The sequence below is a fragment of the Dermacentor andersoni genome, chromosome 1 (assembly GCF_023375885.2).
Source record: "Dermacentor andersoni chromosome 1, qqDerAnde1_hic_scaffold, whole genome shotgun sequence".
Classification (NCBI taxonomy): Eukaryota; Metazoa; Arthropoda; class Arachnida; order Ixodida; family Ixodidae; genus Dermacentor; species Dermacentor andersoni.
Window position 1 is genome coordinate 221,939,052 of NC_092814.1, and position 22,883 is coordinate 221,961,934.

Sequence of the window (22,883 nt, forward strand, 5' to 3'; positions counted from 1 at the left end):
TAGCCGAGCTGCTTTTCGTTAACTGTCGCACATCGCCAGGCGCGGCGCGCGTACATCTGAAGTACCCTAAAAATTTGCGAAATAGAATAATGCTGTAGGTCAGGGAACGCGTCACGAGCTTGTCCCAATAAGATTCAGTGCACGCGAAACCGTCACCACGGTCGAGCTGCTTTTCGCTAACTGCGTCACATAGCCGGGTGCAGCAAGCGTGCCCAAAAACTACCGAAATAAGTTACTATAATGTTGGGGCTCATAGAAAGCGTCGCAAACATCTCCCAGTACAAGAAATTAACTCAAATTAACTGTGCCAGAACGGCCGAGCTGTTTTTCGCCAAACTACGTCACTAGTCTCCGTTTTGTGCCGTAAGCCTAAATTTGCTTGCAATGCGTCGCAGACTGTCAAACGAAATTTCTCACCTTGCCGTAGTCCAATAGTGCAGTGGTGAAGTGTCGAAATGGAGGAAGAACGCAAGAAAACGCCGGGAGCCCAACAAACAGGCTACATCCAAAATAGACGGGTCACCGAACAGGCGAACTTCACATGCGCAGTCTGCCTCGCTCGCTTCGGTGGCGCATCTGGCGCATGACGCATCATATGGCGCGTCTGGCGTGCTGCTAGGTTGTTACCAGGTAACGCAAAATTTAATAGGTCGTGAAGTAAAAATTCATTTATAAGCAACACTTTTTAGTTTTAGCGGGAAAGAATAAAAGAAATAAAACGTTGTCTGTAAGTTCATTTCATTCTTTTCTTCCGATGGTCGCGTCAACTAACGGATAGGATCAACACTAGGCGTGACGTGTTTCATGTTGCCCGTTTTCACCGAGTGTCCCCTCTTGTTGAATTTCTTTCTCTATGCTTGTACTTTATACGGAACATGAGGGCGAGGGCGACGGCAGGAATGCGCCTGGAGTGTTCGTATACTTGCTATCGTAATATTAAGAGTATTCGGCAACTGAAGCGTCCCGTGGCCCATTACTTTCCGCAAAAGAAGAAGTAACAAAATCGAACTTTCACCATGCGACAATTCGCTTCGACGCAACAATGTCTTTTGTTGTGTGTGTGAGGCGGGGCCACCGAAAAGAAAAAAACTCAAAGGAAAGGATGTTGGCCACAATCGAATGCCTACTTTGGGCATATAATGTGGCTACCGAAGGAATATTGAAGAAAACCTGAGGCGCTTGGTCCACAGAGAACGATGCGCATACTGCTCGGCATCCTAGACCAGCAAGACAAAAGACTTTTCGGAGATTGCAGTAACATCGAAGTGAAGGTGATGCCCTCAAGCGAACGCGTTACAATCCTTCGAGTCCACGCGGTGATGGCGGCGAGCGACCATTGTTTCTTTTTCTCGTCTGCTAGCCAGAGAGCGTCTAAAACTCTGCCAGGCGAAAAAGCCACTCGGCCAGAGAAAAACGAACACAACAAAAACAACACGACATGCAACACGACAAAAACGCATGCGAGAAAAACGTAAGCTGGCTCTGGAAGCCCCCGGGTAGCGAGAACAAGAAAATGGGCCTGACGGGCTGCCTAGGCGGCGCTGCGGAAACGCCGGTCAACAGCGCCCTCCATGCCGCGCTTATAGGTTTCGAGTAGTACAAAAAGCAACGTTCTGCTGATGAATGCATAGCGCCACGATATATCTGCTCGTCTCAGCTGCGCTGGGGTGGGAATTTTGGAGAATTTCGTGCACGGGAGCCATTGTGGAACGCCTTTCGTCGCCAAGAAAGCAAAGCACTGTGCAGAATGCGCACACTACGCACGAGAAGTCGCAGACGCCGTTACGGTGCGCCGCCGCTTTCTGTACCTGTGCTGCTCAGATATGCATGATGCCAAGCTGCAACGGCAGACTGCTGCAGTATGTGTCTATTCGCTTAAGCACGTGCACCAACTCAAAACCGTGGCCCAATAACAATGAATTAGCTAATTAAGGAAACTAATAATACGCTGCTGGCGTTTGCGCTGTCACTCAGCTTGACCGGCTCTGGTATGGATGCCGCAGAAGCGCATTTCAAGACATGGCAATCAGCAAATACTGTGACTGAGTGTCTGTATTCTTAGCGCTGGCTGACGCGCAGTGGGTCTTCTTTTTTCGAAGGAAGAACGGTGCCGCCGCAGCAACAGTTTCGTTTGCTGTCATTAATTTGTTTATAGCAACATATAATGTGACAAAGGCGGTTTAAACACTACTTTTTATGTGCAGTTCCCTATCTTATTGCGCAAGTGACTGTGCCATGTCAGTCGATCCAATTATCTTTCGCTTCATATCATATTGACTGCAAATAAAGACGGGGACAGAGGGAGAGAACACATAAACAGCACGTATGTGTTCTCTCCCTCTGTCCCCGTCTTTATTTGCGGTCAATATGATATGCGGTAAACACCAACTAGGCCAAAGTGAAGTTCTGTATCTTTCGCTTGTTCTCTCAGCAACGCCTTCTGAAACAGTTTCAACGGCTCTGTATGAACTTTCGCTTAATTAGGTGGCCTGCTTCACCATAAGAAATTGCTGTAGGTCCTCTAAATTTCGGTTCGTGACAGTTTTCTAATAAAAAGAAATCATCCACATGCACCTATAGAGAACTGCATTTTTCATGGTTAAGCTAAAATTAACATTTTTCATGGCTAAGCACTCTCGACGATATGATCCACAGGCTACTCACAGCGAACGCAGGGGCTTTTTCCGATAGCTGAACACCAAAATAAAACAGGAAATGAACCTTGAGCACACACAGAAATCAAGCGAGACCTGCTGTATACAGCCCACTGACAGCGTAACCTAATGCGGGGAGCTGCGACTACCCAGCCAATTTTATCTCCCTAATGCCAACCTCCAACCTAAAGCCAACCTCCCTAATGAAATGATCTCAATGAAATGGCCCTCAGTCCCCAGTGGCTGCGGAGCACCTGACCAAGGCGGCGGTCAGACTTGCAACGCAGCAGAGGGTGCTAAGAATATGTGGGTCCGGACAGGCCGCCAATGGAAACTGACCCTTGCAACGTTTAACACCCGAACCCTCTCGAGTGAGGCAAGCTTAGCAGGACTCTTCGAAGAACTATCAGACATTGGTTGGGATATTATCGGCCTTAGTGAGATTAGAAGACCTGGTGAGGCTTACACAGTGCTGAATAACGGCCATGTCCTCTGCTATAGAGGTCTCCCGGATAAGAAGCAATACGGGATAGGATTCCTGATCCATAAAGACATAGCGGGCAACATTGACGAATTCTACAGCATCAACGAGAGGGTAGCAGTGGTCGTAATCAAACTCAATAAAAGGTATAGATTCAAGATAGTACAAACCTACGCTCCAACGTCCAGTCACGACGATGAGGAAGTAGATCAGTTTTATAAAGATGTTGAATTAGCGATGAGAAAAGTGCAAACGCGGTATACAGTAGTAATGGGGGACTTCAATGCAAAAGTGGGCGAAAAGCAGGCGGGTTAACAGGCAATTGGCAACTACGGTGTCGACTCCAGAAACGCTAGAGGTGAGATGCTGGTATAATTCGCAGAAAGGAATAAGCTGAGAATAATGAACACTTTTTTCAGGATGTGTAGCAACAGAAAATGGACCTGGAAAAGCCCTAATGATGAAACAAGAAATGAAATTGATATCATACTTTCTGCCGATCCCAGTATAGTGCAGGATGTTCAAGTAATAGGTAGGGTAAAATGTAGTGCTCATAGGTTAGTGAGAGCCAGGATCCACCTCAATTTAAACAGAGAAAGAGTAAAATTGGTCAAGAAAGAACAGGTCTACATAGAGGCAGTAAGGGTAAAAGCAGACAAGTTTAGGCTGGTACTTGCAAACAAATATGCAGCCTTAGAACAGAAAGATGATGATGATGACATAGAGGTAATGAATGAAACCGTAACGACGCTGGCTTCAGAGGCAGCAATTGAAGTGGGAGGCAAGGCACCAAGGCAACCGATAGGCAAGGAGGAGGAGGAGGAGGAGGAGGAGGAGGAGGAGGAGGAGGAGACAAAGGGGAGGAAAGACATTGAGGTTAGCCAGTGTAAGTACCGGCTGGCTACCCTGTGCTGGGGAAAGGGTTAAGGGAATAAAAGGAGAAGAGGGAAAAAATGGAAACCAGAAAATTCTCTCACTAACGCGGTACTACGCGCTACAACATTCAAAGGTGGTCGCACAATTCGCATGTCGTTAAAAACTTCAGCAAAGCCCTTAAGGCCTTGAGTGCCGAAGCCCGTCTGGACCAGTGTCCTAGAGCTTTTTCCTCTGTAAAGGGGCTATTGTCCAGTTTTTCGAACGCGGTCACTAGGCAAGCTCTCCCAAGTAACAAAGGACCTAATAAAGAAACTACAAAGAATCAAAGTGTCCAACTTAAGAGATAAGATAGAATTCGCGGAACTGTCAAAACTGATCAACAAGGCGAAAATAAGGGATATTCGAAACTATAACGTGAGAAAGAGTGAAGAAGCCGTAAAAAATGGACGAAGCCTGAAATCAGTCAGAAGGAAACTTGGCATGGGACAAACCAAGATGTATGCACTAAAAGATAAGCAGGGTAATATCATCAGCAATCTCGAAGATATAGTAAATGCAACGGAAGAATTCTATACTGACCTTTACAGTACCCAGACGACTCAGGAGCGCCCTATTCAAAACAATAATGAAGAGTATACAAAAACTCCTCCTATAACTCGAGATAACTAGAGTTCGATCCCGGCAGCGGTGGCAGCATTGCGAAGGTGACTAAATGCAAAAAAAAATGGTTGTATACACAAATTTTGGGGCCCATTAAAGAACCCTAGGTGGTCAGTCATCCCCACTACGGCATGCTTCATAATCGGATTTTGATTTTTGCACGTGCCCAGAATTCAATTCATCTTATTTCCACCACTGACGCTCTGGCCATGTTAAAACATTTTGTTCAGCAAGAAGATATTGAATAGCATCTTTGCTCATGCCTGTGAACTATTCTGTTCCTGCGTTTTGAAGTGCCCCTTTATATAGGCCAGTTGTGTATTCACACACCATCAAGTCAGGTCAGTTTCTTTACTTCCTTTTTTCTCCATAAGTAGCGAGTGCTTAAGTCATACTTAAATGTTATTCGTATCCAAAGCCAAGGACACCTAGGCTGACTCGTTCGGGTCAGTGAGAGAGCCTAAATTTAAGAGTTAACTTCACATAATTATGTTACCCACAAACAGCCTGCCGAGTTAGGAATCAACTGATCTCATATTTCAGGCACCCTCAAACAGGCTTACTTATATTTATGTCCTCGTAAAATATGTGTATGCCCGTATTTCGGGTGCAAAGTCATCCCAATCAGCATATCGCGGCGTTCCAGCTACAGTATCCCTATCGTATTACTATATACTCGTTATCGCCGCGGGAAGATATTTATGATTAATAGAATGCTAGTGATTCAAAACAGTGCATTCGGTAGCTATCGATCATTCGTTCGCTTTTAACAAATGTTGATAAATCGACACCAGCACGTACAGTATTGCATTCCGCATTCTTTTTTGCTTTTATACTCAGGGATTGGTTCCTATTGCCACATATATCCACACCGATATGTTGAACACAGCGCTAATATTTTAAACACAGTATACCAAACTCATCTAAGGAAATGCCAACATTTGCCTATCGCTGACTGCCGCGCTTAACCAACGGCCATAATAAGACTGAGTTTACAAAAATTTCGTTCTGTGAAATCTGCCGAACGAAGCTCCATAACATCAGAGGGAAATAAAGCATAACTGCGAGTCGGCCTAGTTGGAACATATTCATATTTATACTTTTTATGCGCAAACAAACAGGGACGAAGAATAGGGGCAACACAAGGACGAGCGCTGATCGACCTTGTGTTGCCCCTATTCTTCGTCCCTGTTTGTTTGCGCACAAAAAGTATAAATAGGAAATAAAGCGCCTTTCGCATTGCACGCAGTGCCCGAGTGCGTGCTTACCCTCTAGACAGGGGCAAGCTCGCTGCCGCTCTGAAGTGGTCGTCCTTTCTTGTCGTCGGTGTGCGCAGGCGAACGGTCGGACGAGAAGCCGCACAAGCGCAACACCGTGCGCATGGCCCTCCGCTGCGTGCAGTACGCGGACGCGGCGGCCGATGCGCTGACTGTGCGGCCGCCCTCAGCCAGCGTACGCAAAACGTTCGTATTCTGTCCCGGCCGGTTGGACCTGCAGGCGTCGCTGGACAGAGAGACGTACCACCAGGGAGACGTGAGTGCACCCCAAGCGTCTCTCGACCGAGGGCGCTTGCCTCCGGCGGTGACGTCACTCATGGGACCTTGTTTCTGACAGCCATTGTGAAGGTTCTTTCTGATAACAGCTTCCGTACACCAGTTCTGTACACCAGTGGTCTCTGGTATTTAGCTTATGTAAATTGCACAGCGCATAACGATGCTGCTTTTCAAATGCCGCTACAGTCTAATTTTCTAATACTGCTACAGGGGATCCATGAATACTTTGTTTAGCGCAAAAAACAACAGACACAAGAAAGACGACAGGACAAGGCGCTTCTTGTGTCTGTTGTTTTTTGCGCTAAACAAAGTATTCATGGATTCGCACCAACTAGCCCGCCAACGCATTGTGCTACAGGGGACCAAACCCGAAAGCTTTGCATTATGCGAAAGTTGTGGGTTCGGTCCCTATCGGTGACAAGTTATATTTTCGTCTGCTTTTAAATCCCCCCCTCCCCCCCCTTCATTATTTTCTACATTTCAATTTCAACCACGGGCGCTATAACGTAAACCTATTCTAATTCTGCAATCAGCCCTCCGCGATTGGTCAAAAACTTTTTTTTGGGCCACCCCCACTTCACCTCTCTCTCACGCGACGTCAGGAAAACCGCGATAGCTCCCCATCTGATATGACGTACACACACTGATTATGCATGATTTGACCGAACAAAAGAAAAACAGTCATTTCTGATTCGACGCCTTTTCCCCATTAGCCCTCGGCTATTGGTCAAAAGTTTTCGGGCTGCACCCACTTCACCTGCCTGTCACGCGGCGTCACAAAACCGCAAAATCTCACCGCGTCAAAGTGACGTGTAGGCGTTAAAAATGCATTAATATGCCGAACAAAAGTGAATTTTCTTCTGAATAGCCGCAGGCTGCCCCGTTCCGAAAGGAATAAAAGATGGCTGCCGCCGATCGCTCATGCACTGGCGACTCGCACCTGCCTGAGAGCATGGATTTATTTGCGTATAATCAAACTTATTGCGCTGCCGTCTAACGTTATCGAGCACTTTCGGCACGTTTACGACCTCGTTCTACCAACTCTTCTTTGCTGAGGATCTGTGTTAGCGTTACTCTTAAGCTTCCGTTGCATGCCGCCGTGATTTTCGACCAGCCACTGCAAGATAAGTAAAGGAAAGCGGACCAATCGGAAACGCCGCGACACCACCCTCTTCGTCCGGTTATCGATTTTCAGTGCAGTGGCTCGGCCCCATCGAATGCCTCTCCACTTGAGCGTGCTCCTCGCCTCTTGTCAGCCAATTAGATAAGACAAGCAGCTCAGGTAGGCAATGTTATTCGTTCTTCAAGCAAACAAAAGTAACCTCCTATGAACGAGGAGAGCGTTTGATTGGTCTGTTCAGACAACCCTGCGGGTGACCGCCGATGCTTAAAATAAATTATGGGGTTTTACGTGCCAAAACCACTATCTGATTATGAGGCACGCCGTAGTAGAGGACTCCGGAAATTTCGACTACCTGGGGTTCTTTAACGTGCACCTAAATCTAAGTACACGGGCGTTTTCGCATTTCGCCCCCATCGAAATGCGGCCGCCGTGGCCGGGATTCGATCCCGCGACCTCGTGCTCAGCAGCCCAACACCATAGCCACTGAGCAACCACGGCGGGTACCGCCGATGCTTGCGTCGACGGTTACACAAATTTGACGTCAGGAAATTGGAATAAAAACATATTGGAATAGTTTTACGTTTTAGGGCCCCACAACTATTACCCCTATGCTTTCTTAGGCTTCATTTCCTGCTGGCTGCCCCCTGTTTCCCTTCTCCTCGTTCACGACAATGGTGATTCACTTAAGCAGGATGAAATAGAGGTCATGCGACTGCGACCGCAACATCATTGTGTGATATAAAAATATTGAACAAGTCCATAACTCTGTTCGTCGCTAAGCGTGGAAATAACATACTCCAATACCGTTTCAAGTAGGTAATGTTTAAAATATGAACGCAAAGCCAGCTATACTTTTTTTGTCATCACCGTACTTTTGAACAATATTGCCTTGACGCTCGAATAGTCTTTTGTTTATGACTTGATAAGTCCTACGATAGTATGGTTTCAGGGAATTGATGAAGTACAATGGCAGTGACTCAGAAATGTGATGATTTTCGTCGTCTTCGCACATCTTTGAGTGCAGCCGAAGTCTGCCTTTCACGAGAGAATACGTGCGATCAATTTTGCTGGTAGGGTCGTAAATGTAAGGAAGCACGTGCCTTCGGCAAATTCTGAAGCGTATAAGCTTCGGCAGTTTACTGTAGTGTGCGTGCCACTGCGTCAAGTAACTTATCTGCCGGAGTAATTCACGGTTTTTATTCATTGATTGCTTCATACTCCCAGCGTCGTAACTAGGACAGCGTAGCTAAAGCTTGCACTATCGTGGCTACCCTGACAGTGCAAGCTATAAGACAATGTCCCAACGTAGCAAATAACAATGGGCCCCATGACGTAAAACTATTTCAATGTGTTTTTATTACAATCTCCTAACGTCAAATTTGCGTAACCGCCGACGCAACATTGGGCGGTAACCCGCAGCGTTGCCTCAACAGCCCAATCAAACGCCTTCTTAGTTTATAGGAGGTCACATTTCTTTGCTTTCAAAACGACTAACATTGCTTACATTGAGCGGTTTTTCGTTTGTAATTGGCTTGCAGGAGGCAAGGAGCACGCTAAGTGGAGAGGGTTTCGATGAGGCCGATCCAGCGCAACGAAAATAGATAACCGGATGGAGAGGGTGGTGCCGGCGTCTGCGATTGGTCCGCTTCCCTTTACTTATCTTGCGGTGGCTGGTCGAAAATCGCGGCGGCATGCAACGGAAGCTTAAGAACAGATCCTCAGCAAAGAAGAGTTGTCAGAACGAGGTCGTAAACGTGCCGAAAGGGCTCGATAACGTTAGACGGCCACGCAAAAAGTTTCATTATACGTAAATAAGCCCATGCTCTCTGGCAGGTGCGAATAGCCAGCGCGTGAGTGATCGGTGGCAGCCATCTTTTATTCCTTCTTTCAAGAAGGGGCAGCCTGTGGCCATTCAAAAAAAGAATTCAGTTTTGTTCGGTATATTAAGGCATCTTTAACGCGTACACGTCACTTTGACGCGGTGAGTTTTCGTGGTTTTGTGACGTCGCGTGACAGGTAGGTGAAGGGAATGCAGCCCGAAAACTTTTGACCAATAGCCGAGGGCTATTGGCGAAATTGCGTCGAATGAGAAATAACTATTTTTCTTTTGTTCGGTCCAGTCATGCATAATCAGTGTGTACACGTCATATCAGATGGGGAGCTACCGCAGTTCTCGTGACGTGGCGTGACAGGCAGGCGAATAGGGGGTGGTCCAAAAATGTTTTTGACCAATCGTGGAGGGCTGATTGCAGAATTGGCATAAAAAAGTTTGGAATAGCTTTAATGCGAGGCCGCCGGAGCTCTCGCGACGCAGTCTCGCCGCGACACACACTCACCGTCGCGTCGGATATACAGGTTAAGATGTCTGGTAGCCTTCGCGGTCATCACCATCATAAAAATGAAGTAATAGCGCCCAATGTGAGTGGCCGACAAGTACAGAATGATGCTGAAAACCGTATACTTGTGCGCAGTGAGAGAGCGCGAAAGGAATAGGCAGACCGCCTTTGTTAGATACAGATGAAAAATTGAACAAAGCTAATTTGATAGCATTTATGCACAAGGTTTGTTCTCATATTTTTGATATAATTTTAGTTTTTCAATAATTTTATGTGCCTGTTTGAAGTGGGAAAATTACGGTCTCTTGTGCAAGGCTTAGGTTTCATAATCAGCTTTACATTTAAAGAAAGAATCTGAGGGCGAAAGCAGTGTAAAAGCAATAATGTCCATTTGAACGCCGCTGAGTGGTCCTTTGAGTTACGAACTCCGCGCCGGCAACTGAGCGCGTTGAGACACTTGGCCAACTAGATAGCACAAGGCCGGTACACTTCCATGCGTGCCGTCATGCTACCCAGCCCGACTGCCTTAGTATCTAATGGGGAGGCTCTCGAATAAGACGTGATGCTTTGACATCACCGCTTTCGTCACGCCGGGCTTGGCAATGGCAATTTCGGTCCAAGTAGCATGATGGGATAAGGCAGGGTGCACAGGCTTGCTATATACGAGGCGCTGGTCTAGCCCAGTGGGCAGGACACTCAGGTTCTGAGCGTGGGGCCGTAGGTTCGAAACTCACCAGCGCCAACGCCTTTCCCTTCGAATATATTCTGTTATTTGTTATATACATTAATTTATAGCGATTACTGAGGTGAAGTTAGAATACAGGATAGAGCTCGCGCGGCCAAGGAACGCGCAGAATACACAGGCCCTCGAGAGCGACAGTGACGTGGCTTCGCGACAATGCCCTCTCCCCTCACGCAACACCTCGCGCTCCAGCGCGGCAGTAGGTGGACCCTTTCGCCCGCTGTGCTCCGTCGAGGAGCGCACGTGATGTGGCGTCTCAGCCAATGGGAATTTAGGTACCGTTTCGCTGCTACAGACATCCCGGTTTTCGCTCAATGAGCCATCTGTTGCTTTCGCATAAAAGAAAATTAATTTCGACTATGTAGAGTTATCAGAACATTGATGATTGGTTTTCTAAAATGAGCATGATCCAAAAAAAAAGTACTGCAAGTTACAATAACGCTTAAATAGCTGCGTACTTCCTTGTCCATGTTCATGCAAAATTGCAGATTCATGAAAATGAGGCATAGCCGTCGCTAGAGCACAGGTCAAAAGTGGAAAATGAGCCACTGCCGATTCAGCCAGAGCTAGTGCTCGCTTGTTGTTACACCAGGAAAGCTCACCATTTGGGCAGAACTGGTGGTGTTGAGTTTTATCAGAAGAACGTGACTGGAAAAATGAAGCCCCCACAGGCACTATGCCTCATTTAGAATGATTTTTCAGTCTTCTGTTTATAGAAATGTCTTGATCTTTTACACATGAAAACAGAATGTTGAAGCGTATTTTTTCATTAAATGGCCCCTGAAACGGTTCGGACAAATTTTGTAGACGCGTAGGGTAAATCTAAAATTAATCATTCGCACTACAATTTGTGTGAAGCGTCTCATTTTAAGAGAGCTACGGACGATTACAAGTTACCGTCCTCCACAGTCATGCATTTTCTCCTCAGCTCGTTCGCCGAGGGATCGGGGCTGAGCTCCGCCTTCACTGGCTCTGCGTCATGATGGCACGTCGTGTCGTCGACTTTCGGTTCTCTAGAAGCGAGCGCGTGAAGCCTCTCCAAACTCTCCGCCAGCTGCTCGACAGTCGACCCCAAGCGAGAGCTATCGATGCAGCGTGCGTTGCGGCCATTCTGTCGCAGCGCCGAACGTGTCTGGTATTCCGGTAACCACAGGCGAGCTGGGCGTTTCGACGGAACGCTGGAGGCATAAACTCAAGCTGATGAAGGAACTTTAGTGCAGACGTACGTGAGCGGCCTGATCGGTCTGCACGGTCCAGCCACATGTTGGCGCAGAGCTTAACTAGCCAAACAAAGCGCTTATATTGCTCTAACCAAGTGTAAAACATTTTAAACATGTACAAAAACAACATGTTGACGATTTCACTCCTGTGAAAAATTTACACTAGCAGCAAAGAAGAATACATTTCGTTACTACTACAGTGTGTCGTTGAGCTCTGCGCCACCAAGTGGCTGCACCGCGCAGACCATTCACATTTGCGCTTCTGCTCATACCGTGAAACGGCATGGTCAAACGGCCAGGCCCTGTCCCCTTGCGCTTGCGCTTAGCCGAATACCAGACTCGCGAAACGCTATTGTGGTAGTTATCTGGTGTAAAGTGACGGCCGCAAACGCGCAAATCCAGGCGCCGATCGGGTAGCGACAGTCTGATAAACTGCAGCCATTCCGCTCGTCTGCTGCCTTGCAGAGGGACACGATGTCCCTGCTTGACATATTGCCAGTCGCTAAGTTTGCAGCCCACAACGCAACAAAGTCGAATCATGGTGCTCGCGATAAGATTGAGACCGACTCTGACCACGGAGCTCTCGTCAAAATGGAGCAAGTAGTAACGCAAGCAGAGGACGCTTGCTGTGTGCCGGAAGTGCATAAGTGTAGTGAGAAATTGTTCTTGTGCATTCTCTTTCTGTTACATTCTTTTTGTAGAAACAAATTAACTAACATCCCAACTATTACGAACAAAATTTGTTCACCATGAAGTTGGACAAATTATTAATGACGCGTCCTGGGCAGCAGTCTGATAGCTCACCCTACTAACGTCATTGGGGCGAATGACGTCAAATGGGTAGGAGCGGCTTAAAATTCAGCCGAGCGATGTGCTGCGATCGGCAGCGATGTACATGTACAGTTGTTTTAAAACTTTATAATAAATTATACACGCTTTACGCGGAGCACTTAGATACGTCAATTAATGATCAGAAGGACCTACTCTAACGACTCCGTACGTTTGTGCAAAATCGTCAAAATCGTTTCAGGGTCCCTTTAAAAATAAAAAAAAGGTGATGTTTTCCTTTTCTTCAAAAAGCGCAATTTCCGACCCGCATTTTTCGACCGTATTGGGTTGACATGTAAAAATGGGCGTATGCTTTCCCATTTGTGGCGGCTGACGCCTTGTGCTCTCGCAGGTGGTGCGCATCCACGTCACCATGAACAACGGCTCCTCCAAGACGGTGCAGCGACTCAAGGTGGCCGTCCTGCAGCACGTGCATGTCTGCATGTTCACGCACGGCCGGTTCAAGAACCTAATCGGCAGCGCAGACTCGGGTCCCGGCCGCGCCGTGCCGCCAGGCACCACCGTGTCGCGCGATTTCGAGGTGCGCCTTCAGAGCTGCGAGAAGTTCCCCGTGGCGCTGGCCGTGGAGAGTGAGTTCCACGAGGAGGATGCGACCACGTACAGCCTTTCGTCGACCACAGTGCTGCTCAACCCGCGGGAGAAGAACCCGTACGGGGTCAACGTCAGCTACGAGGTCAAGGTCAAGGCCATCCTGGGCTGTATCGACCGGCCACTCGTCGTGCGCCTGCCATTCCGCATCATGCTCCCACGGCCCCCGCAGCACGGCGCGAACCGCACGCCGCTCGCGTCGCCACTGCAACCCGATGACTCGGCGGACTCTGTCGCCGACTGCGTCTCGGAGGACATTGGCCGGCTAGCCGTCAGCAGCCGACCCGAGGCCAACACCTAGTGAAGCAGGCTGTGCGTGTACTCGGATCCACCCCGGGACCATCCACTCTCTCTGGTCTGTTTCGGCTCGGCAGTGCGCGGCGAACCGAGCGCGGCTACCTTTTTTGAGTCGACCAGGCGGTGCCAGCTTGATCGCGCGAAACCTGGGAACGCAAAGTGGCGCCCGTGGCGTGATTAAGAAAAGATTTAATTCTGGTTTTTTACGTACCAAATTCGCGATTATGAGGCAGGCCGTAGCGGATTAATTTGGACCAGCTGGTTTTCTTTAACGTGCACACAATGCACGGTACATTGACGTCTTTGCATTTGGCCCCCGTTGGGGCCAAATGCAAAGCCACTAAGCAACCAAAGCAGGTATAATAGCGTGACGTTCATTAAGCATGGGTCTGGCCGTTCCAAAAGTGATGTCTTGGTTTCCGAACTACGCTCGCAGGATACTTTCTGTCGGCGCCCGTGAACACCTTCAAGCCACCAATCTCTGTGCCGGCCCAATCTTTAGCCGATATTGGAGTGGTGTTTGAATTATAGTCAAGACTTTAGGAAGTTACATCCTCTTTATGTACACAGCCACTGTTTGTAGACATTCCTTTCACTTTTTTTCTATCTATCATCCACCCTACTGTCAGATTTACAAGTTCTCCTCGATAATTTTTTTCCTGCTTATCTTAAGCCGACTTCATTTGCTCTTGTCACCAAAGTCAATCATCATTTTAATAAATGAAAAAGTTGATCTACCTGTTATCTGACCTGAATGTATATTGAGTTAAATCTTGAGTTATCTTCTAAATCTTGAATTATTACACCTTTGAGTTTCCTCTCCATGAACCATGACTTTCACTAAGTTTTCATTGTCTATTTACAACAATAAAACGCACATGTGGTAATGCGGGCAAAATGAAAATTGAACAAATATAGAAAGGGCGACCTAATGTCAACTGTAAGCTTTGGATGCTCGATATAATTATTAATTTGTGACACGCAATAGCTGTAAAATTACGCTGGCTGTAAACTTTTAGACACCGCAAGATATCTAAAGATAAATGTTAGAAAGCGTCCCATTCTTGACAGTGATTTTTCAGCTGCACAGAAGCTGCGTAGTTGTACAAACACCTGTGATTAATACTTTCAAGCATAGACAATTCTAAGGTAAGGAGTGCACAAATTAGAACTACGTCACACCGCATCATGAGGGACACCCGCCAACGTGGTAAAATTTCTCCTTAGATGCGCAGGTCAAGCATAATCGTGCAAGTCCCAGAGATCATGTGACACCAGGTACGCCACTGATGCGTTATAGTGTTCGTTTCTTTTCCATCAAAAAAGGTTTACTTCACACACCGTATCAACAAATATGAGATGGGTATTCGCAACAGAGTGCTACTCTTGAAACCTTCTTTAGAATATTTGCTATATTAGTATCCCTGACGAGCTTTCAGTTTAAACCATCACACCGTCATGGTGCGTAGAGAAATTCGGTCAATTTCCTAGAGAGCAATAGTGTATCACGCGTACAAAGGTTCTCCCGTTACATGTTCAACAAATGGGGGAATGGCGAAAGTAAAGTGTCTTGCGCGGTACCTCTACCACAAACGCGATAAAACCAAAACACAGCAATAAAATATGCACCGTTGAGCACAGTGCAACGGGCAGGAATATTTTCTTTATTTTTTATTTTTAGATGCAGCCGCGAAAATATGCTGCGTGACCATGCAACCACGATTCGGACGCTCAAGCTGGCACCGGTCACGAAACCTGGATGGAAGCTCAGGTCGATGTGCGAGTGGACTGGAAAGTGTGCTGCAGAGGCGTTTTGCCACCGGCGCCGCGCCGGCTTGTACAAATGAATGCTGCCACCGCGTTTGCTTCGCGTGACCCGCGGAATCTTTTTTGGCTGTGCACCACATGAAGCTACAGTCGCTAAACGGCCACAAATTGTTCACAAACGAGTGACAAACATGAAAATGTTTATTGTTGTGCATATTTTTTTTTTTATTTTCCTATAGCCAGTAACGTATGGCCACTATGTCATGGAAATTGGGCTGTGAATGTCGCTTTCGTCGTTCAACAGTTTATCGCAGCGTATATGCTCGTTCAGTTTGTTTTTCTTCTACTCTATCGAAGGAGCCAGAAGTGATCAAAAGTTCGTCGTTCCAGCTATGCAGAGCCAGTCAGAAAAAACTAAATAAAGGGAGGTTACCGTTCCTAGTAAGCCTCCATGTTGTGAACTGCAAAATCGAGAATCAAATGATTAATTCTTTATGTCTGCTACCAGCTGGAAGAAGTGCGGTATTGAAGCACGAAAGACCCACAACAATACAAAACACCCGTACTCAATATGTGAGAGATAAAGTCAAAATCAAATCAAAAGATAGTTCATTTTCCGCCCAAGGTCTTATTCTGTGGCGTTACTTTATGGAAAAACGTTCGCTCTAGGTAAGGATTAATCATCCATGTTGCAAAGCTCCTTGCGTGATGCATTGTACTGTGCTTGCATTTAAGAAAGACAAAGAACCAGCAAGTGCAATGGTTCTCTTCACCCCCACCCCTTTTACCACCACTTTACCTCAACCGCACCCACGTGGAGCAGCCGTTAAGGTAAAAAAAAATCATTATTGTATATTTCATGCGCCTTAGAACAACATGCAGGTTCGTGAGCGAGCAATTTGTGTTACGTTTGTAAGAACCATCGCTCGCGCACATACGTTACTGAATGTGTTCGCCGCCTGACTGAACGGACAAATATTTTATTGCGCAGCTCTACAGGCGCCCGTTCCTGAATCGAGCGTCGAGTAGTGCGGCGGCGGTGGCTGCGAAGTGGCGCCGGAGTAGCACGAGTCGTCTGGCTTCCTACAATAATTACTAGAGGGAGCTCTGGTGCTGCAATCGTTCAGCCACCATGGGAATGATGAGAAGTACGTGGATTTGTGTGATCTTCGTGCTTGTGGCTTCAGGCGTTCTTGCGACTTCGTTTATTACGCTTTGTCTGCCTTCATTGCCCCAAAGTAATCAATACATTGTTAAGTGTAGAAGACTCTGCGAACACACACAATCACTCTTAATTGCAGCGGTTCGGCCTGTCGAGGTGGCCAAATCGAAACGCACCAAGCGTCTCAACGCGCTGACCTGGCCGCGAGAAATTCATAAGGGCGTTCCATGGCTCTTGTCAGTGCATGCGTCCGTGCCGTAATGGTTTCAATATCGTGCTTCCGGCCTGAGGTCCTGTGTTCGAATCCTGCCGCCGGGCAATTTTGATAATGTTTCTTTAATTATTTGTTGCGCAGTGCTTTGTTGAAAATTGTGAGTCTTCGAAGTCACCATGCCGCATCAAGCCAGAAGGACGAAGTTTGGGCAAATCCATGTACTTCCCATAATTCCCACGCTGGCTGAACTTCCCCGATTGCAGCTGCCGTAGACATTAGCGCCAGAGTTCCCTCTAGAAATTATTGCGTGAAACTCTATGGTCTAGCTGAGAGGTCTGCCTGCGGCGGCTGCTGTGCATCGCGGCCACGCGTCACCCACGCGCTCCCTCTCGCGATCTCCCGATTAGCGAGGCAGTGGTGCCACACTTCGCTCCGTTCGCAATGTGCCGCAGGAGACAGATTGTCCGCGCCAGCCAATATATCGCGAAAAATGAAACCACTGTAGAGCCGCAGTCAAATTTCGCATTAGGAACTATCGTAATCGTCGGTGAAATCTTTTATTAGCATGTGACACGCAAGTAATGCCATTTGCATATTAATTTGTTCATTACCGCTACCAGTATCGCTTCTTTCACCTCGTTGCTGGTTCACGAGTTTCTCGTGCATCGTGGCTCCACTTTACCTTCAGACACGCGAACCGCGGCCTACGCTGCATTTCTTCTTTCGTTTCTTCTTTCGCTTCCCTTCTGTTACCTCATAGCTGATTTCAGCCTTTCCCGCGCACTATGGCTCGAGCCTGAACGCGTGCCCCATGAGTCACTGCTGCTTTTAGCATTCGGGTTTCGTCACTGGCGTGCTACAGTTCGTTGAAGTGTCAATTGTCCGCAGGGGAACTGCCCCACGTTCGATACCATTGGTGATGTCTTCTTTTAGTCGATATTTTGCTGCAGTTGTCACGGTGTTATCCTTTCTTTTGCGGAAGGAATAAAGTTAGACAGTTTTCGTAAGGACACTAAGAGCTGTTCGCTTTAAATAAAGCTTCTTCTAAACAAGAGCGAAGTTCTACTGATTCTGTCAACATTTTGCGAGGGATTCACCACGGTCACATAGCCACTACTGAGTTTAGCCAGTGCTCAGTGCTAAGACTTGTTTTCTTACACTTCACCTTTGTTGCTCTTCTTGCTTTTAGGACACTGTGTGAGGGTAAAACGAAACACGAGAGCCGTTGATTAATTGATGCCCTTCGCTACGCTTTCATTGCACCTCGCAGCTTTAAAAGGTATGCTCATGACTAACGCTGAAGAACTCGTCCCCCTTTGCCTGCACTCTCCGTTTGGGCTACTGTACTTGAGTAGGTTATCGAGAGCCAACTGGCCCGCCACACACAAGACGGTGCGCCTTGGTCCTCTTCTGGGATTGCACTGCCTTCATTGATTACTCATGACATCCTTCTTTGCTGCGACGCTGGAAGGAGGAGGTGCGGAGGCTTGCTTTGCATTGTAGCCCCCATTTCGGAAGCAAGCGCGTGCCAAACGGCAACGGCACTATCCGGACAGACCTAAAGTCTCTTTATGAGCTTTAAAAGCTAAGTACCGAAAACGTTTGCGGCGCCACCGACGCACTTTGTTGGACAGCGCCCACTTCCGGCTGGAAGCTGCTTCCGTTCGCCATGTTCTTCCTGGGCCAGTCCAGCTGCTGAGTTCGACGGCGCTAGCACGCTTAGTTTCTTGCTTGTGGAATTGTGTCGGCTACAGATTTTCAGCGAAGGTGACTTCTGTATATCTGTCGCTGTTTGCTGGAAGTCAGCGTACCTTTCCGGACGCTTCTTGCTGCCTGCTGCTGCAATGTTTCATTGTTCACCTCAAGACAATGGTTTACACGTATTAAAGGCACAGATAGCACAACTGCGGGCGGAATGCACATTTTGAAAAGCTTAGCATCAGTCTGAATAGCGCTAACCAGATTCGGCTACGAACGGCAAATTTGGCTTTGTGATCGTGGGTTCGTTCTTGAGCTCGAATGACGCGTAGCCACGCAGTGCGACATCCTACTTAAAATTGCTTAGTTGAGTTATTGTCGAATATTTAAACAGCAGCATACAGGAGATTCGGTAGTGGTTTTATTAGAGTACAAAACGAGAGGAAAAGACGCTGCCGGCCGCAGCAGTTGCTATCTGAGGTTTTGCGCACACAAGCTGCGGCCGACAGAAATAAAAGGGATAGGGAGAAGATGGCGAGGGGAGGGAACGAGGATGGCGAGCAAGGGCAGGGAAGAGCTATGCGCACTGTTTACTAAGGAAAATAAGTTTGCACCGCTTGCACGCGAATGTTCAGGCACAGTTCTGAATTGTGCCACGGGCGAGTAACCGTTGCAAACATCTGCAAAAACAAACTTCACATACAAAACTTCAGGCACAATTCTGAATTGTACTACGTACGAGCGACTGATCGAACATCGGCAATAACACTCTGCATATACAAAGATGCGCGCATGCACTGTTCTCTCGCGAACTAGGCAGCTGCACTACGACTAAGCAGTTTCACCGCTCGCACCGTCTACGACAAAAACAGCACGTAAATAACAGCTGGAACGCATTACTGGCACGTTTCTCTTCTTGTAAGTACCTAACTCATTTGCCACATTTCTTTCCTGTCTCTTACAGCAAAGCCGTGACTGTAAATGCACACCGTTCATGTGCATATACAGCGCGTACAACCGCGCCGCCGGAAGGAAGAACATGGCGGCCGACGCGAGCCGCAAAGGAAAGCGTGGTAGGAGAGGAGGAACTTGTCGCTACTTGGCCAAAGCCGATCTAGAGATTTTAGACAAACCGTGTGTGTCCACCTTTGCATTGACAAAGTAATGCCTTGAAGTGAAGGCACAATCCGCGAACACGTTCGGGTGGCGGAAATAAAACTGCAGCTGGCGTAAACAAATGTATGAATGGCATATTTTCCCACTGCTCATAGAGGCCGCCTGTCATGGCAATAGGCACATCGCCACAATACTGTGCAAGCGGCCCGCGGACGACGGAATAAGCATAGGTCAATATAATTCAAACGCCTCCGAGTGCTCAGTTTAAATATTTGCTTTACTTTACCCGATGTAAGAAGAGGTGTGCAAGCGTTGCACAAGTGATATGACATCATAATCTGGAATAGACGATATAATAATCAAAACTTTATCATAAAATAAAAACTGAATCACACGTTATTAACATGTCCGCTGCCATATTGCTAGGTGGTCTGCCAATATATTCTAGAGAGGAAGTACCAGGTGTTTCGCGTAGGGGCTAGTTATTTCGCACCTGTAACGCTGTGAGCTTCATGTGCTCAAGTTGTTGCTCTGAAGGAGTCGTTCTTCTGCGCACTGCATGCTATAGATGTTTTCATCGCCAACGTGCAGATAACGGCCAGTACCCACAAAACGTGGAACTAGCAGTTACGGTCATATAGTTCTTCATAAATTCCTATTTCCGTTCGTTATTATCTTAGTCTAGTCAAGCAACCGTCTGGCAATCAAGCTAGGTGGGGATGTTGGGCGCAGCACAAGATCTACGTAGCTTTGCTGCACCAGTGTAGTGCACTTTGTGATAAGGGACGGTCACATCGATAAGGAAGCAAAAGCTGTTCCTGGGACGTCTTGAGAATCCCTAACCGACGAAACAACTCCCGCATTGTTGTCATCCTCTAGAAGTTCCAAGTGACTTTATGTCAAAACAATTCAGGTGTCCTTTAAGGCAATCGTTTAGTGGAAGGAAACGAACATGGTAGATGGAGGTCTCTTAGTCTGTAGCGCTCTTAGTTTGTAGGAAGGGGTTACGAGGTCATTTACCCATGACTGTAGTGTCCGGGCATTCTGTCTGCAACTCAAAACGATCCCTGGACCACCGCTACACCTCTACCGTCGCTACCAGTTTAAAAGAAGGGCTCATAAACGAAGAAGTACTGTGAGAGAGTTTGCTTGTTATGACTGCCGCAGCTGAAGCAAAAAGAAAAAAAGATGATGCGACAGCCAGGAAAATCTATTTCCAAAATATTTTCATACCGTTACGGGGGATTTTCGCAGGATCAAAGAATAGTTTCGGGGCCTCTTTAACTAATGTACTGTTGTTGTTGTTGCTGTTGCTGTTGTTTTGATACACCAGATTGGCAATGCAGTTTCTCTACTAGACAATCACTGGTATCTCCGCCGCTTCCCTCATCCTTCTGGGGAGGAGATGGTATAGCGCAAAGGTGGCACACACGGGGGCTCAATTCTGTATCTTTAGTCGGTCGGCAATGGGCTTACAACCCTACTGTAGGAGCCCCGGACCAGGAGCTGAAATCTCTCCAGCCCTCGGGTACCGTAAATTGCGCACCGATCACATTCCGCCTGAGGGAACCACCCTCACTTTCTCGATGTAGCCATGATACGGATGAGCCATGAGCCACCCCAGCTTGCTCGATGTAGCGATGACCTTCGTATGATCAACTCCGCAGTGCTCGCGATAGCGGTGGCCATGTCACATGACGCGCGAAAGCACTTAAATACTAGGCGCTACAGCTTGGCTGTCCTGTGCCAGTGACCTGTGCAGGAAAGGTGCATGTTAGAACGTTTGCTGCGAACCCACCTTCATAACCAAGGAACCACCGAGGCTGCATCCGTGGAACGGTCACACTACTGCCATTATACGTGCAGCGGCTGCACCAGGGGGCTCGGCGACATCAGATATGCGTCTCTGACACAACATAGGAAATGAGCAAATAGCAGACTGGAAGAAGCACTGTTACTTCCTTTATTTTATTTTCCGATGTATCGCGCTGCTAGTCCCAATATGGTTCAGCACCCTCTAGGGCAAATTTTGATAAAACCCCGGCCAGGGAATATCCGCATCAAGCGTAGTAAAGTGAGTGCGAACTGGGCGCGTGGACACGGTTGCATTGTACTCGGACTAAAGAGAGTTCTTTCTTTTTTTTTTTTTTAGGTGCACCCCCACCATGCTGTGGGGCGCCACCTATTGCGCGAACATCGCTGCGTTCGAATGTTTTCCCACGGAATAGGCGTGGGTGAAGCACAGGCAGAAAATCTTTAAAAAAAATATATATGTACCTTAATTTTTTCTTCGAATTTCCTCATAAAACTGCCGTCACGAAGCGCCACAGAGAAGGTGTCGAACAACACAATCACCTTGACTCATCAGATGGTTGAGAAGAGCACTTATGTTTTGTACTTGTTGCCACTGACAGCGCCTTGTGGCCGCACAGCGTTGTATCTGCAGTTGTCGTGAACTTTTGAGATCTTTTATTTTTCCTTTTTTTCTCTCGCTTGTTCTTAAGGAAATGTGCCGTGTTGAAAACATCTTCAAGTAAAACTCTTGCTTGGGCTAGTTGGTTCATGCTTGCTTGAACATCTTGTTTGTGACTGTTATGTACTTCTAGGTAACATGGTTTCTCAGCAGTGACAAACAGATAACGTATTCTTACCGCAGCATACTAGCTTTAACCTTTCATCTTTTGCACCTATGTAAATCCTTCTGCGTCAACTATTTATCTATTTATTTTATGCTGCGAGAAAGTTACCCACAACTGAATGAGTTTTATGTTGTTTGTGTGCTTGTTTGTTTTTCTTCTTCAATACTTTTTTCAGTGTCCGTGACATAATCCTGTTTTTGAGAACGGTCGTTTACGTTCTATGATATGCTGTTTTGATTTTGAATTAAGCTAGCCATTGTGATGTGACGCTTAAACACCTGTTTTCAAAGACCATATTGTGTGCTTAGATCACATACTGGACAAATAATTTTACATCATGTTCACTTCAAAATAAAAATTCAAGCCACCACACATACCGTGTCTGTCGTCCCTCATTGAGCACAGTCTTCGCTGTGTCTATCAATAGAGCACATATGGTGTTTCAGCGAACACTTTTCAAAAATTTTTAAGGCTTCCTGTAGCAGACAGCATAATTCTAGTTCACGAGGTGTTCAACTCGAAGCGTAGGACACTACTTGCAAAAAGAATGAAATGCATAGTCGACTAATTAACAAGCGATTGCTAATTAACGTTCTAACTAATTACCTTACGGCCCATAGCACAATTTGCAAATACTAGCCGTGGAGTTCGCAAGGCGGATCCACTTGGAACGAATTCTTAGGATGACACCAGTTTCGAGATATTAATTCCCGAACTTTGCGGAGAAATGCATTGGCGTTTCAGTTACTTTCTTAACAAAACGTCGTTTTAAGCATTCAAGCACACAAGTAACACAAAAATTTCTCGGCGCACTGTTCCTAGGCCACTCAGGTCATTCTTTCAACTCATGCCCCTTGCTGCTGACCGGCCGACCCGACCATTCTTCTAAAACCAGAAACGCAAGCTGC

General features: G+C 47.1%; 1 protein-coding gene across 1 annotated transcript in view; it reads left to right on the top strand.

Annotated features, from left to right (window-relative positions):
• LOC126547949 (phosrestin-2-like) overlaps nt 1-22,347 on the top strand; it is a 519,260-nt gene extending 496,913 nt beyond the window's left edge. Inside the window, exons 6-7 of the mRNA XM_072289367.1 lie at nt 6,008-6,204; nt 12,826-22,347. Coding sequence (XP_072145468.1) covers nt 6,008-6,204; nt 12,826-13,383 — 755 coding nt within the window. The 3' untranslated portion in view covers nt 13,384-22,347. The remainder of the gene's footprint in view (nt 1-6,007; nt 6,205-12,825) is intronic.
• The last annotated feature ends 536 nt before the right edge of the window (nt 22,348-22,883 follow it).